The 14072-nt window shown below is 49.3% G+C and overlaps 1 protein-coding gene across 3 annotated transcripts in view; it reads right to left on the reverse strand.

The window, feature by feature from the left end:
* Nucleotides 1–16: 16 nt before the first annotated feature.
* Nucleotides 17–14072, reverse strand: part of stan (Protocadherin-like wing polarity protein stan) — a 56767-nt gene continuing 42711 nt past the window's right edge. Inside the window, exons 4-8 of one of the 3 annotated variants that reach the window (XM_017074283.4) lie at nucleotides 6702–14022; nucleotides 4255–6150; nucleotides 3033–3039; nucleotides 2479–2543; nucleotides 17–1324 (exon numbers count right to left, since the gene is read on the reverse strand). In XM_017074283.4, the coding sequence (XP_016929772.3) occupies nucleotides 1291–1324; nucleotides 2479–2543; nucleotides 3033–3039; nucleotides 4255–6150; nucleotides 6702–14022 (9323 nt within the window). In that variant the 3' untranslated portion in view covers nucleotides 17–1290. Of the gene's footprint in view, nucleotides 1325–2478; nucleotides 2544–3032; nucleotides 3394–4254; nucleotides 6151–6701; nucleotides 14023–14072 lie in introns of all 3 variants that reach the window. The other 2 variants (XR_010653521.2, XM_017074284.4) reach the window with 2 other exon arrangements.

Below are 14072 nucleotides of genomic sequence, written 5' to 3' on the forward strand. Positions count from 1 at the left end.
GAAATTGAAAAACACGTTTGGTTTTTATTTTTGCTCCATATACTTTACACATTTTATTCATATTGATATACTTGTATAATTTACAATTAAATAAGTCAATTCACATAAATATCATATACTGTGTGCCACATTCAAGCGCAATCCATAGCTTATGGGTGGCAGTTGAGTGGAGTTCAAATGCAGTAAGTTCCGCCTATGAATTATTTATAGATTGTACACAGTTTTTCAGGGACACGAGTGGCTATTGCTGGGTCGGGGATCAAACTGTTGAGCGAGCTGCTTTCAGCCAGGATTCCGATATTATAGACAGATATATGTATTCGAGTATATAACTATTTTGCTGTTGCGCTTGTGTCTTTAATTATATTCATATTTCCCATAAATACGTGCGGGTGTCCTGAATTTAATTTACTTGCTGGCGTATATATTTAGATTTCTGTATGGTACACTCGCAACATTGGTAGGGATAGTGGGTGCTATCGATTAAAACTAACTTCCAAACTAAATGGCAACGTGTGCGGATGCTAGGCAAATGAATTGCAAACCTTGCGCAGATTATTTTTCATTTACAAGTTCCCCCAATGGACTTCAACTAATTTGGCATAATAAGCTCGAGGCACACACAATGTTCTCCTACCTTATAGACTTTGTTTACTCGCAGTTTGCTCTAGCTAATGTCGCATTCCGAACCCATATCGAACCTAGGGTAATTGGACCTAAATGCTATCCGAATGTTTCGAGTGGGGCTTAAGTGTAAATAGCAGAACGTAAAATGCATAAAATCAGTCTGACTCTTGTTTAAATACATAATTATATGTTATAATTTATAATACATACACAGGGCTAAAGCTGAGTATTTCCGTGTGCCTATAGATGTGCATAATGCACATACGAAATTATGCGATGCCAAACGAAATGCAACTGGCGCTTTAAATTATGTAAATGCTAGGGGTTTCGTATAAATATTTATGCCCATCAATTGTGGGTGTACTAAGCTGTGTGTTTACGTAAAATTAAGTGGGTGCGTGGTATGTACAAGGTTTTGAATGGATGATGGACCTATGGCAGGTGCCCCGCAAACTATGCTATGGATGTCGACGACAAAGGACCTCAGTCCTCTGTGTGAATCCTGTACTGCGGCTTGCGTCTAATGGTGGCAAAGTATTGCGTTTGCTGTTGCTGTTTGGTGCGTTGCTGCTGCAATTGTTGCAGGTGTTGCAAATGCTGCTGCTGCTGCTTCTGCTGCAGCCTCAACTGTTGCTGCTGCCTTTGTTGCTGCTGGGTCAGTCGTCACACTGTGGTTTCGTCATCATCAATATTCCGCCTGTTTGCGACAGAAAATTGCCATTAGTGGTGCTGCAATCGGCTTATGTTGCAGGTATGCATATATATATACATATTTATCGTTCTATGCTATATTTCCCGCTAGTCTACACTAATTTACGTGCTTCACGTGCAACACTTTGATAAGTTTCAATTTGCGGCATGCCAGGCAGTCTCTTAAATTGCATGCATGTACGTGTTAAATGAATAAAGTTGGTTAGTTCAGGCAAAAACATAATTTATGCAACTGAATTATCAAAGTACAAAAAATAAACATAAATCCACGTGTGCGTGTGCGCGTGTGTGTCAGTGCGTTAGTATTTGAGGTGTTTTGTGGCTGTGTTTGTGAGGTGTTTAAATGTGGTTAAGTTTATTGGGCCAGAGGCCAGAGTTAATTTGACAGGTTATTCTGGTAGTTTTTTCGGTAAATCATAAACATTATTGGGCGTCAATATTGCTGGGTCTTTAGTTATTCAATTATTTTGGTATGTGAATAGGTGTTCTTAGTTAATTTAAATGTGACAAATTCGAATCTGGCCTGGAAATATCAGTATCAAAATGTGTGTTTTAAATAACAAAGGAATTCCGTTACAAAATAAATTTAAACATGATGTTTACATAGAGCGAAATAATCAAGTACATTGTTCTTGAATTAAGAACATTCGTTCTTAAAAACGAGTAAGTAAGTACATTTTGGTATCAATGTTCTCAATACTAGAACGAAATGGTGAGAAGAGAAAAGTTAAGCTGAGTTTATTTAACAATTTTTTGATAAGTTACAATGTAAATATTTAAATCAAGCAAAATTGAAAAATTTTCAAAAATGTTATATTTTTAAGAACATTTCAAAATCAGATGAGGACGTCAGAGTTTTCTCTGTGTAGTCCTTACATTTCCAAAGCCAGATTCGGATTTATATCATCAAAATATATTACGAGTACCTACTATCTTTCAATTCATATAAAATAACAGCTAATGGTTGAAACTAACTAAAGGTAACTCTTTTTTGAGGCATGTTTTGACATATATCTAGAGTTTTTATCTTTGGTTAATTCACTTTGTCACTCCGATTGAATTTATTGAATAGCTTTTTGTTAACTAAGAGGGGCTAACTAAGTTTTGGGGACTTATCCCCTTTACTCTTTATAAGTATACCATATTGTTAGCGACCAGGGATATTGTTGCCTCTGTTGCCTGCGATGCAGCCAAATAATGTCGAACTGTGGAGATGTTCAGGTTGTATTGTATATATAAGGTCTGTTCTTGTAGCGGGTGAATGTGTGGGAATGGATTGATGGATCGATGTTTACAGTTGTTAGATGGGAATTAATAAATGTCATAAAGGCGTAAATTCAATATTACACGTTCCAATTAAATGCAGCACGTCGTTCGACCATTCGGTTTACAAATTAGAAAGTGAGAAATCCAACAGATTCGATTAATCAAACTAATAAACAGACATTCAGGGGCGGCGAAAATAATAATACATAAATCAATGTCTCATATTTACATTCAATTGGTCAAATCAAATTAAAACTGGTGCACTTTGGAATTAGTTAAAGAGCTCAAATCGAAACGAATCGAATCAGTTTTATGCACACTTTAGCTACGGAAATCGAACACAAAAACGTAAACGAAGACGACGATGAAAAGTGGGAAAATGGGAAATGTGATGTGCGATTTGAAAATGCATTTTACTTGTGGTTTACCTCTGAGCTGTAGTTGTAGTTGTTGTAGTTATTGTAGTAGTTGTAGTTGTAGTTGGTTGTAGTGTGGTTGTCGATGTTGTTTGATTTGGTTGGGTTTTTGGGTTTTTTGGATGGATACAATGCGAGCCGCCATAGTATTTTGCATTACGTCGAATTTCATTTTGCAGATGGTGTTTTTTTTCGGTTATAGGTGTGTGTGTTTGCGGTATGCGTTTGTGTGTGTTAGGGTTAAGTTTCCAAAGAGCGAACGAGAGAGAGAGAGAGAGAGAGAGAGAGAGGGAGAGAGCGAAAGCACGGTATTGGAGAGAATAGAAGTGAAAGATAGTCAAATTAGATTTGCTTCAAACGTTCCCAGGACCAGCTGAAAGGATATGGACATGTACACGTATAGCAAATGTATATGAATGTGTGTGGGGTGTATGTGTGTGTGTGTATAAGCGTGCAGTGTGTGTGTGTAAAGGAGTTTGTACCATATTCATTTGCATTGTTTTCAGTTTCAATTGTTGTGGGAAAAGTCGAATGGTACAAAGGGTTTATGTCATTGTAGTTGTTGATTCGAATGCCATAAAGAAAAGAGAATCAGAAACAAAGAACCACAGATTAATTGCTGGAATCAAAAATGGAGAACGAACAGGAGTTCCCTCGAACCAAAACGAATCATCTAGGCCAACGGAAGAAACGAAACGAAACAGACAGGATGGGCTGCACATGGAGCACAAGAAGCATTAACTGGTCACCAGAACCACAACGAAACCGAAACCAAAACCATATCTAAATCCAAAACCGAAACGAAAGGCAAAAAAAAAAACAGGCATGTCACAGAAATCTCCCAAAACCGAATGTTAAATATATGGTGTTAGAGTTAAGGACATATGAGACTTGGTTAGGGCCTTATGACACTTACTATATTTTTTGCCCAATTTAAAAACTCATGGCAACCTTTAAAAGAAAGTTATAGAGCCTGACAAATATTTATAAATGTATTAAGTCTCGACTTTATCAAAATTCACTGAGTATATATAAATGTATTCTACCATATATACTATTTTAAAAAGAACTCCGTAAGTTTGTTGAAAGTTGGGCAAGTGTCATAAGGCTATAAGTTCTTAAGTACTGTCTGAAGGTTTAAGAACTTTGGTTTGATATGGTAAGGTATATCGGTAGACTTCTGTGACAGCCTAGTGCTAAGAGAAATCCTCCTCAGTCTCTTTGCTCAACTCACTCAGTGTCCGTGATGCTGGTCAGTGGCCCCAGTGGCTGCATGGGAGCCACCATACTTGAAGGCGGCGAGGAGGCTCTGGAACTGTGTCGGGAACCTCCGTTCAAGGGATGCCTGGCGATTAATCCCGGATTGTTCACATCGTTGACCAGCCCCAGGCCAGGTGGCTGCATAAGCTGGGATCCATGGAGCGAGGGCGGCTGGGTGTGGCTCAGCTTTCTGGCGGGCAGGTGGTCCTCCTCGGCGGTGTAGGGAAAGTGGTAGCCATTCTTATCCGAGCCCTCGGACAGTCTGTCCTGCAAATGGTGTTGCTGCTGCTGATGTTGCTGATGTTGCTGCTGCTGCTGTTGCTGCTGTTGCTGTTGCTGCTGGTGGTAATCGTTCTTCAGCAGGGAATGCACCGAGTGCAGGGAATCCGTTGCATAAGCTGGCTGCCTCTTGAGGCTATAGTGACCATCCCGGGATCCATAGATATCCGGTGTAATCCGATCTTTAGAGAGGTAGGGCGACTCCGACTTGGCACCCAGGTAGCCACTTCCCAGCGTCCGCTGCTTGTCGTATATATTGTCACTCAGATAGGCGGCATCCGGGTGGAAACTTCGCATGTGACCAATGGTCTGGGAGCCACTGCCTCCGCCGGGGTAATCCTTCTCGCTGCCATAGTGACTGGGTGGCTTGTAGGAGCCGTACTTATCCGGATATTCTCCCCTCCTGCCATACAGACTGTCCTCGTAGCCATCGCGAGCATCTCGAATATTCTCCAGGATCGAGGGAGGCATATTGATTTTATTGTGATGCTGCTGCAGGTAACTGGTGTCCGTGAGATCGGGATTGGGCAGGGGATTCGGCGAGATGGTCATCTTGGCCTGACCATGAACATGTTCGTTATCCGATCCCGTGTCCTGGGACCAGCGTCCAATGTTCGGAGGTGACTGCAGATAGGCATCCGGCAGCTGACTGGACCAACGGGGTGCGTAGACCGGTTTGCTGACACTCGGGAAAAGCTGGGGACTTTGAACCACATTCAGTTCCGGCGGAGTGGTGGCCTGCACGTGCTCCGTGATATTGGGCAGATAGGCGGGCGTCGAACTTACGGCCGTACTGCGATGTGTTCCAGAGGATCGAGCCGTGCGGGACTCGTCATCGTCGCTGGAGTGACTGCTGGCCAGTTCCAGGGATCTGCCGTCTGTTTCGGAACCTGAGTCCGAGTCCTTCCTCTGGCGGCGCGATGGCTTCTCCTCGCCACCCCTACTCCTTCCAGTGGTGGAGGACTCGAATCCGCGCAAGAAACTTGGGGCATCGCTGGCTGAATTATAGTTCGAAGTGGATGTGGAGGTCTGCCTTAGCTGGCCATCGCTATAAGGACTCGAGCTCGTCTTGGCCGTACTCCTCGAGGTGGTGCTGCTTGCGCTGATTCCTATATTTCTCCTTGTTGTGGTATCATATCCACCAGCCAGGAAGTTGCTCGGCCTCGCCGCTCCATTCACATTGTGTGAGCTGTTGCTGACCACCATGGAGGAGTCCAGAAGGGGCACCTTGCGACCCATGCAGCGCAGGCAGGTGCGCTGGAGATTCTCCCTCACCCGCTTGTTGATGATGCAGTAGCCGATGAGGCAGAAGAGCGCGTGGAGAAGCACCACGCCGGAGAGCAGCAGGCTCAGCAGCTGAGAGTGCTCCGATGCGGCCAGCACGGCCAGGACCCACATGACACCCATCAAGGGGAGCGAGACCACCGACAGCCAGAGGAGGGTTCGCAGATTACCGAATCCGAGGACGTGATCCTTGAGGGTGAAGGCTGCCTTGACGGAGACGAACAGGATGAGCAGGTTGACCACGGACATGCCCGCTATGGGACCGACTAGCCACCACACCACGGGTTCGTACACAGACAGCCAGCAGCTAAAAGGGGGAGGGAAATTTTGATTAATATTTAATTTAATAAACCTTGTTCTCAGAAAAAAGGCATTGCTACATTTATTAACAATTAGGTCCTTTGTATTTCATATGGCGAGCACGTTTTATCCTAATTAAGGCACATAAAGGTTTGTTGTGATTTTTAATTTCGAATAATGTTGTCTAATTTGACTATAGTTTGAATTCGTTTATAATGCAACTTGAAAAACTGTGAGACAATGTTGTTTTATATTATTTAAGCCATTATAGAAATTAAGTAATATCTATAAATATTTCTATCAACATTTATGACTTATAAATTTAATATTTTCCAAATGGAATTATTTATAAGAACAGATGATTTCACCTTGAGCTCAAAAAATCGAACAGCTCATTAAATGAAATGTTATACATAAACACCTCCAATAAATTTCTGATCGTTTAATATTGTGCTTTTTGATCGGAAGTCTGTTTTATCTATACCTTTCTATATATAAATTTCATAGAGGATTTTTCTTTAATCGATGCGATTTTTTAGAAATAAATGTAATACTTACAACAAGCTATTTCCGTACTCATGAGCCCGAACGCCAACAGAAAGTCCGACGACGATGGCTGGAGCGCCGTAGCCCATGGCGAAGTAGAAGCCCATGGGTCCGTGGTTGATGTCCCGCATCTCGGTGAGCATCCTGTACAGATGGACGCAGTCCACTGTGGTCCAGGCGAATGCTGCCAGCCAGAAATAGTGGAGGCAGATGGCCGTCAGCTTGCAGGGGAACTCGCTCTCCAGGAGCTGCCGGCGGGACTGCATTCCCACGAAGAAGAGGAGCTCCGCGCAGAAGACGCAGAGCACGATGTTCTGGTGGATGGTGTTCGAGTTGGTTTGCTGGCCACGTAGAAGGGCCAGGGCCAAGAGCACTCCCAGCAGCAAAGGAAGTGAGACCAGAAAGGCAGAGTACGAGGTGATCTGCACCAGGAGCGAGGGTTCCGGGATGTCCTCCGGATCGATTACATCCACAATCACAGCATAGCTGGAGATGTGAGTGCAGCTGCAGTTCACCAGTATAGCTGGTTGTGCCGCGGGATTAAAGTCGCCATCGAAGTCGGGAATCTCTGTCTGGCAACCCAGTCGGGTCCACTGATTGGTGAAGGAGTTCCAGCGGACGCACTGGGGGTTGGAGCGGGGTCCAAAGCGAGCGGCATCCACATCCAGCCACATCTGCAGCTTAATGGGTTGCGCCAGATGAGGCGAGCCAAGGGATCGATAGACCACTTGCTCGGATTGCTGCATTTGCTCCGAGGGATAAGTGATCTCCACTTGCCTTTTGACCAGCCGGCGATCCCTGTAAACCGCCTCGTTCTCACCCTTGGGCTGCTCATCGCTTCCTGTGGAACTGACGCCTTCATAGTTCGGATTGAGCACCTCTGGGGAATCCGGGGATACGATCTCTTCGCCGGAGTTGCCATGGAACTCAATGTCGTCGAGATTCAGGCGGATGTGGGGATCCCGCTCCTCACCATCTTCACCACTCGAAGCCTCCTGTTGCTCTCCTGAAGAAACTGGTGGTGGAATCTCGTGGGCTGTGATCCTTATGTCCTCAATCTGTTGTTCACTACTGCTGGTTGGAGCTTTGGGCACATCGAACACCTCCACAAACTGCTGCTCCGTGCTGCCCGAAGAAGAAGATGACGAGGATGAGGAGATCTTTCTCGTGGGGATCTCCATACGTTGTGTCTCCTGAGTCTCCCTCTCCATTGAGGGCACCAGAATCTGCAGGGAGAGAATGGGAGTGGCCAGTTCCACATCCACACCCCAACGACGTGTGATGGTCTCATCATAGAGATCGGGCAGCAGCTGACCCACATCCTTGTATTGCGCATACGCCACGATGGCCCGATGATCGTGGCTACCTCCTCTTCTTCCACTCTGTGAGATCTCATCGCTTTCCGGTGGCGTTATACCCAGCATCTCCAGGGGAACCAGCACCTTGGTGTGCTGATCGAACTTCCTGCGATCCAGGATGTAGTTGTTGTACTTGGGGAAGCTGATCACTGGTCGCTGGCGAGCCGAGTGCTGTAGGAAGCCACTGGTGTCGGGCAGGACCACACTCTCGGTGGTGAAGGCATTTGGCTTGAGGTACTTGCTCCGGTGATACTCACTCAGCTGCTCTGGTTCATAGCCGAACAGTGACTCCGTGGTCACAATGTCCAGGCCGAGGGCCATGTTGGGCTGCACAATCTCGAAGGGACTGGTATAGGTGTCGTGCTGGGAGCGAGCTAAGACAACTAAATACTTGTTGAAGGCATCCACCAGGTCGTCGGGACCCCTCTGAATCAGTTCCGTGGCTCGTCGCCACTCCGCCTCGTACTTCCTGTCCAGGATAACACTAGCTGCATCCACCAGGTTCTTGATGAAGTACTTGTCCTGACTGTGGGATAGGTTCAGACCGCTTTGCATGAGCTCGTAATTGATCAGCTCCTGGAGAAGACCCTCAGTGACCAGGAGATCGGCGCCATACAAACGATCATGGCTGAACTTCAGCTCATCGGAAAGGTAGTCCATCTCGAGTTCGTGGGACCAGACGTTTCCGCCATTGCTAAGCAGGAAGGAGGACTCCATTTTGTAGCGCCTGTTGGGGCGACCACTTCCGGGTGCCTTCTGATCCTTGCTGGCACCCCTTCTGTCCACCGTTTCACAGGCCTTTCTCAGCTGCTCCGCCATCTTAATGGCCACAAAGGAGTTAAGCTCCAGTTCAAGTTTCTCCAATTGGGACAGCTGGCGACGCAGTTCCACGAAGGGCTCCGAAGTGCAGTTGTACATGTCCGGGGTGTTCCAGCTTCCCGATTGGGCATCGCAGCTGCGTTGTCCCTTTCCACGAGCCGGCGCAGGACATCCTTCGATGGCTACTCCACCGAGAGGAGTACGTGGCCACCAGACGCCGCCGGCAAAGGAACGGGGACAGGCATCGTAGACCACCTCGCAGCCGCTGAGGGTAACCTCGGCATAGGGATTCGAGCAGGAGTCGCATCGCCGACCGATGACTCCCTCACGACACTCACATTGTCCCGTCAGCGGGTTGCAGGCTCCACTGAAGCTTCCTATGGAGTAGCAATCGCAGGAAAGGCAGGCGGTCTCGTTGGGCGGTTGGTAGTGGTTCGTCTTGCAGTAACACTGCCCGGTGGTCTTGTTGCAATCAGGGTGGTATCCCTGGGCCAGATCACATCTACAGGGACCACAAACCCTTTCACCCCACCAGCCTCCAGGACAAGGTTGCTGGAGTTCCCTCTCGCAGTAATCCCCATGTCGGGAACTGCTGTTGCACTCACATCCGTAACCCCTGGACAAACTGGTGTTTGCCCTGCAGACTCCAGAGGCACAGGGTCTCACCGTGCAGATGGGGGCACAGTCGGCACCCACGTAGCCCGAATCACACTCACAGGTGGACAGATCCCAGGTGCTCTGGCAGGAGGAGTGGTTGGGACAATGATCAGGACACTGGGCCCTTGATTCGCAGCCATCTTCCACGTTCTCCCGAATGGTTGGCCTGGAGAGAACCGATTGACCGGCTCCAATGCGCACATCCTGGATGCATCCCTCGAATGGAGATGCCTCGGGAACCGTACCAATACTGCCATCCGGACTGCCCATCACTATCTTGCCCACATAGAGTCCTTGGACCTTCTGCGACATGGGCACCGAACCGGATCGTTGTCCGTAGTCCACGGAGAAGTGAATTTCCGAGCCCTGCTGCCAGCGAATCTCCACTCTGTGCCACTCTCCATCGGAGAGAAAGGCACCGGCCAGATACATCGGTTCTCCATCGAAGATGTAGTACAGGACTCCCTGCCTCAGACAAACCGCCGCCGAGCTATTCTGTCCGATTTGAATTTGCAGCAGGAAGGCCTCCTTTTGACGGGTTCGCAGGGAGAAGGAAGTGGTCCAGGGCAGTTGGATCGGTCGCAGGAGGGGATTGAAGCTGAGACTGCCATCGCCGGAAAAGCGCCAGGGAGCGGGTATATTGTCCTGGCAGCTATTTCCAGCATATCCCTCGGGGCATTCGCAGGAGTAGGTGCCCCAGCCCTCGCGACAGGTACCACCATTGAAACATGGCTCCGATTGGCAGAGTGGCGCCTTCTGCTGACAACCCGCCAGAGTTCCATTGTCCGCCACATAAGAGTTGAGATCAACATATCGATCGTCGATCCGTAGGTCCGAGATGCATCCCACAAAGTCTCGATTGGCCACCGGAAAGTGGGCAGGGATGCGGGGAAGTCCACCCACTTGCAGGGGTCCAGTGAGGTCCAGGAAGCGATGACAGGTTTCCGTGAGCAAGGAGCAGCGTTTGTCCAACTTCAGGGTAGTGCGATTGGCGCAGCTCCACCTGTCACCTAGTTGTCCCGAAAGAGCAATGGCCGTGTCGCAATCATCCAGCACCAAGGTGACAGTCCTGTTTAGGTAGACCACCTCCACCTGGTGCCACTTTCCATCGGAAACCTTGACCTCTTGTATCACCGAAACCCTTTCGCTGTGGTCGCCCAAAGAAAAGGAGAAGCTTACATGACCCTCATGGATCTCCAGGGCAATAAAGTCATGTAGCTCGTTGTACCTTCCGTTGTAGAGGAGCAATCCATTCTCCTGGACGGTGGCAAAGCGGAGCTTAAGATTGAAGCGATGCCTCTGCTTCAGACTCTCAAAGGTCAGGAAGGAGTTGCGTCCGAAAGAGCGGGCTCTCAGCTCACAGGTGGCTGTGTAGGGAGGAGGTTGGGAGCTGGGATAGCTGCTCAGGCAGGACAAGCCACCCTCGCATGTCTCCGAGGGACAGGGACGCAATTGACCCACTCCAGTGTCACAGTTCAGACCGGTATGTGTGGATGGGCAGACACAGGTGTAGCCACCCTCGCGCCGCACACAGGTTCCTCCATTCTGGCAGGGATCCGAGTAGCAGAGATCCACCTCCGTGTCGCACAGGTAGTGCTCCTTGCTGCCCGTGAAGCCCTCCGGACAGGAGCAGGCGAACGTATTCACCGGATAGATGGGTCTGAAGAGCACCGTATCGCTGTGGATGAACTCGGAGGCATTGCCGAACTTTAGGACAGTCAGGCACTCCTCGAAGTTCAGGCAGGGTTCCCGCACGCAGAGATTGTCGTCGAAAGGTAGTACTTCTACGGTGGCCAGACGGGCAAGGATGGCCCTATTCAAGTACACTCGCTCCTGGAGATACTGCGGCGTGTAGAACTCTTCGTGGGAGACATCCGGTCGTCGAGCCGAGAAACTAACATTTAGAATCCGCGAACTAACATCCGTGTCATCCTGAATGCTGAAGACGAAGATGTGCTCCTTAGGGCAGGGAATAATGGCAGCCAGTCCGTCCAGGAAGAAGTTCAGCAGGGGCGACAGGAAGGCCTCCTCGGTCATCTCGTTCAATCGCACCGTCACCGAGTTGAAGAGCATGTCCTCGGTGATCAGGCGAACCGAGAGTTGCATGATGGCCTTGGCCTCGTTGATGCCATCGGATACGGATACCTCCATGGTGGCGAACTTGGGCACATTGGTGTTTAGCTGGGGACTCAGCACCAATCCTCCGGAGCTGCTGTTTAATCGCAGCAGGTTGGCATTATTTCCCGACAGGATCCTGTAGTGCAGCTTATCACTCACATCTGCATCGAAGGCTGGAATTCTTCCGATCTCTCCACTGGGGAAGTGATCACGGAAGTTGTTGAATATCACCTGGAAGTCCCGCAGCACTGGAGCATTGTCATTGACGTCTGTGACCAGGATCTCGATGTGGGCATCGTTGCGCAGTGGAGGACTTGCTGCCCTTACTACCAACTCGAATCGCTTGCGAGTGGACTCGTAGTCCAGTTCCGTCATGGTCAGCAATTGGGCTCGCTCGGAACCAGGCCGGGTGACCAGGGAAAACGCGTTGGAATCATCGCCTCCGATGATGGAATAGTGGACCACTGCGTTAACGCCTTCGTCGGGATCGTGGGCATGGATCTCACCAACCACGGATCCCACTGGCGAATTCTCTGGCACATACAGTGTGATCTTGTCCGAGGCAAATGTCGGTGGGGAATCATTAACGTCCTCCAAACGGATTTGCACCTCCACGGTGCTCGAAAGCGGTGGTGATCCCTTGTCCACGGCAATGGCGGTCAGATGGAAGACAGCCACACTCTCCCTGTCCAAACCCTTATTGGTGCGAATAGTACCCGATGTGGGATCGATTACAAAGGAACCATCCTCTACGTCACGATCACTCAGCAGGTATTTGATGCGTCCATTGAGCCCCACATCGGGATCACTGGCTGCCACCTGGATCACCGAAGTTCCAACGAGAGCATCCTCCAGAATGGAGGCTTGGTACAGTGGGCTTTTAAAAGCAGGGGCATTGTCATTCACATCTGTCACTCCGATCTCCACGTCGGTGGTGTCACTCAACGAGGGATTACCACCATCCTTGGCAGTCACCGTAAGTAGGTATCCACTGGTGGTCTCCCGATCCAGTGGGGCATTCGTCACAATCGCACCCGTTTGAGCGTTGATCGAGAAGGGATCCGGACTGCTCAATCCATTGATGCTCTCCTCGTTCAGGGAGTACGTGATCTGGGCATTTACTCCCACATCGCTATCTGTGGCGGAAACCACGAGGACGGTGGTGCCCACGGGGGCATCCTCAAACACCGAAGCGCTGTAGGGAGCATTCTCGAAGATGGGAGCAAAGTTGTTGGCATCCGTGATGTTTATATGTACGGTGGCCGTGTCGGAACGTCCTCCGGAATCTGTGGCCGCCACCGTGAGGAGGAAGCGCTTCTCCTGCTTGTAATCCAGCGATTGAGCGATGGTGATGAGTCCTCTGCCATTCTGGGAGGTGATCGCAAAGCGTCCTCTTGTGTTTCCCGTCGTAATCTCGTAGTGCAGTCGGGAATCCTCATCGGGATCTGTTGCTGTGACCGTGGTGACCGGAGTTCCTGGTGGTTGATCCTCTCCCACGTTCGCCTCGTAGTACTTAGGGTTAAAAGCGGGATCGTTATCGTTCACATCCTGCACGGTGATCACCACCGAGGAGCTGGCTGACTTGGGTGGCACACCACCATCCTTGGCCACCACCTGAAAGGCAAAGCGACCCTGCTCCTCGCGATCCAGCGGCTTGATGGTCTGCACCCAGCCGGTTCGTGGATCCACGGCCAGCGGAAAGTTGTCGTCCCTTTCCGAAATACTATAGGTGATTTCTGCATTGGCTCCCTCGTCGGAGTCGTAGGCCTGAACCCGAATGATGTTATATCCCACCGGGACATTCTCGAGGACGCTCTCCTGAAACTGCGAGGTGTAGAACCTCGGCGCATTGTCATTTGCATCGATTACGTTCACCAGGAGCTGGGTGGTGTTGCTTCTGGAGGGACTGCCTCCGTCCTGGGCGCGAATCACCAGCCTGTAGCTGCGCACACTTTCGTAATCCAGCGGTTTCACCAGACTAACATCACCCGACATTGAGTCAATGGAGAACTGTGACTGGGTATTTCCGCCAATGATGGCATATCGTATGGCTGCATTGTTGCCCTGATCCGCATCTGTCGCCCGGATGTGGGCCACGGTGTTGTCCTCGGTGCCACCCCACTGATCCTCGGGCACTTGGACCGTGTAGGTGCGTTCGCTGAACTGCGGGTAGTTGTCGTTGTCGTCCAGGACCTTCACCTGAACACTGGCAGTGGCCGTCCTACGTTCACTTTGTGCCGATGCCATGTCCGCAGCAGTCACCAACAGGTGGTAGCTGTCCGAGGTCTCCCTGTCCAGGCTGCTCCTTGTTGAGATCACGCCCGAACGGGAGTCGATTCGGAAGATGGGCATTTCCTGGTCCTGAGTCAATCCGGCACCATCTGAGTAATAAACAGAAATAAAACGGATTAGATACGCTCTACACAAACAA

The sequence above is a fragment of the Drosophila suzukii genome, chromosome 2R, assembly GCF_043229965.1.
Source record: "Drosophila suzukii chromosome 2R, CBGP_Dsuzu_IsoJpt1.0, whole genome shotgun sequence".
Lineage (NCBI taxonomy): Eukaryota > Metazoa > Arthropoda > Insecta > Diptera > Drosophilidae > Drosophila > Drosophila suzukii.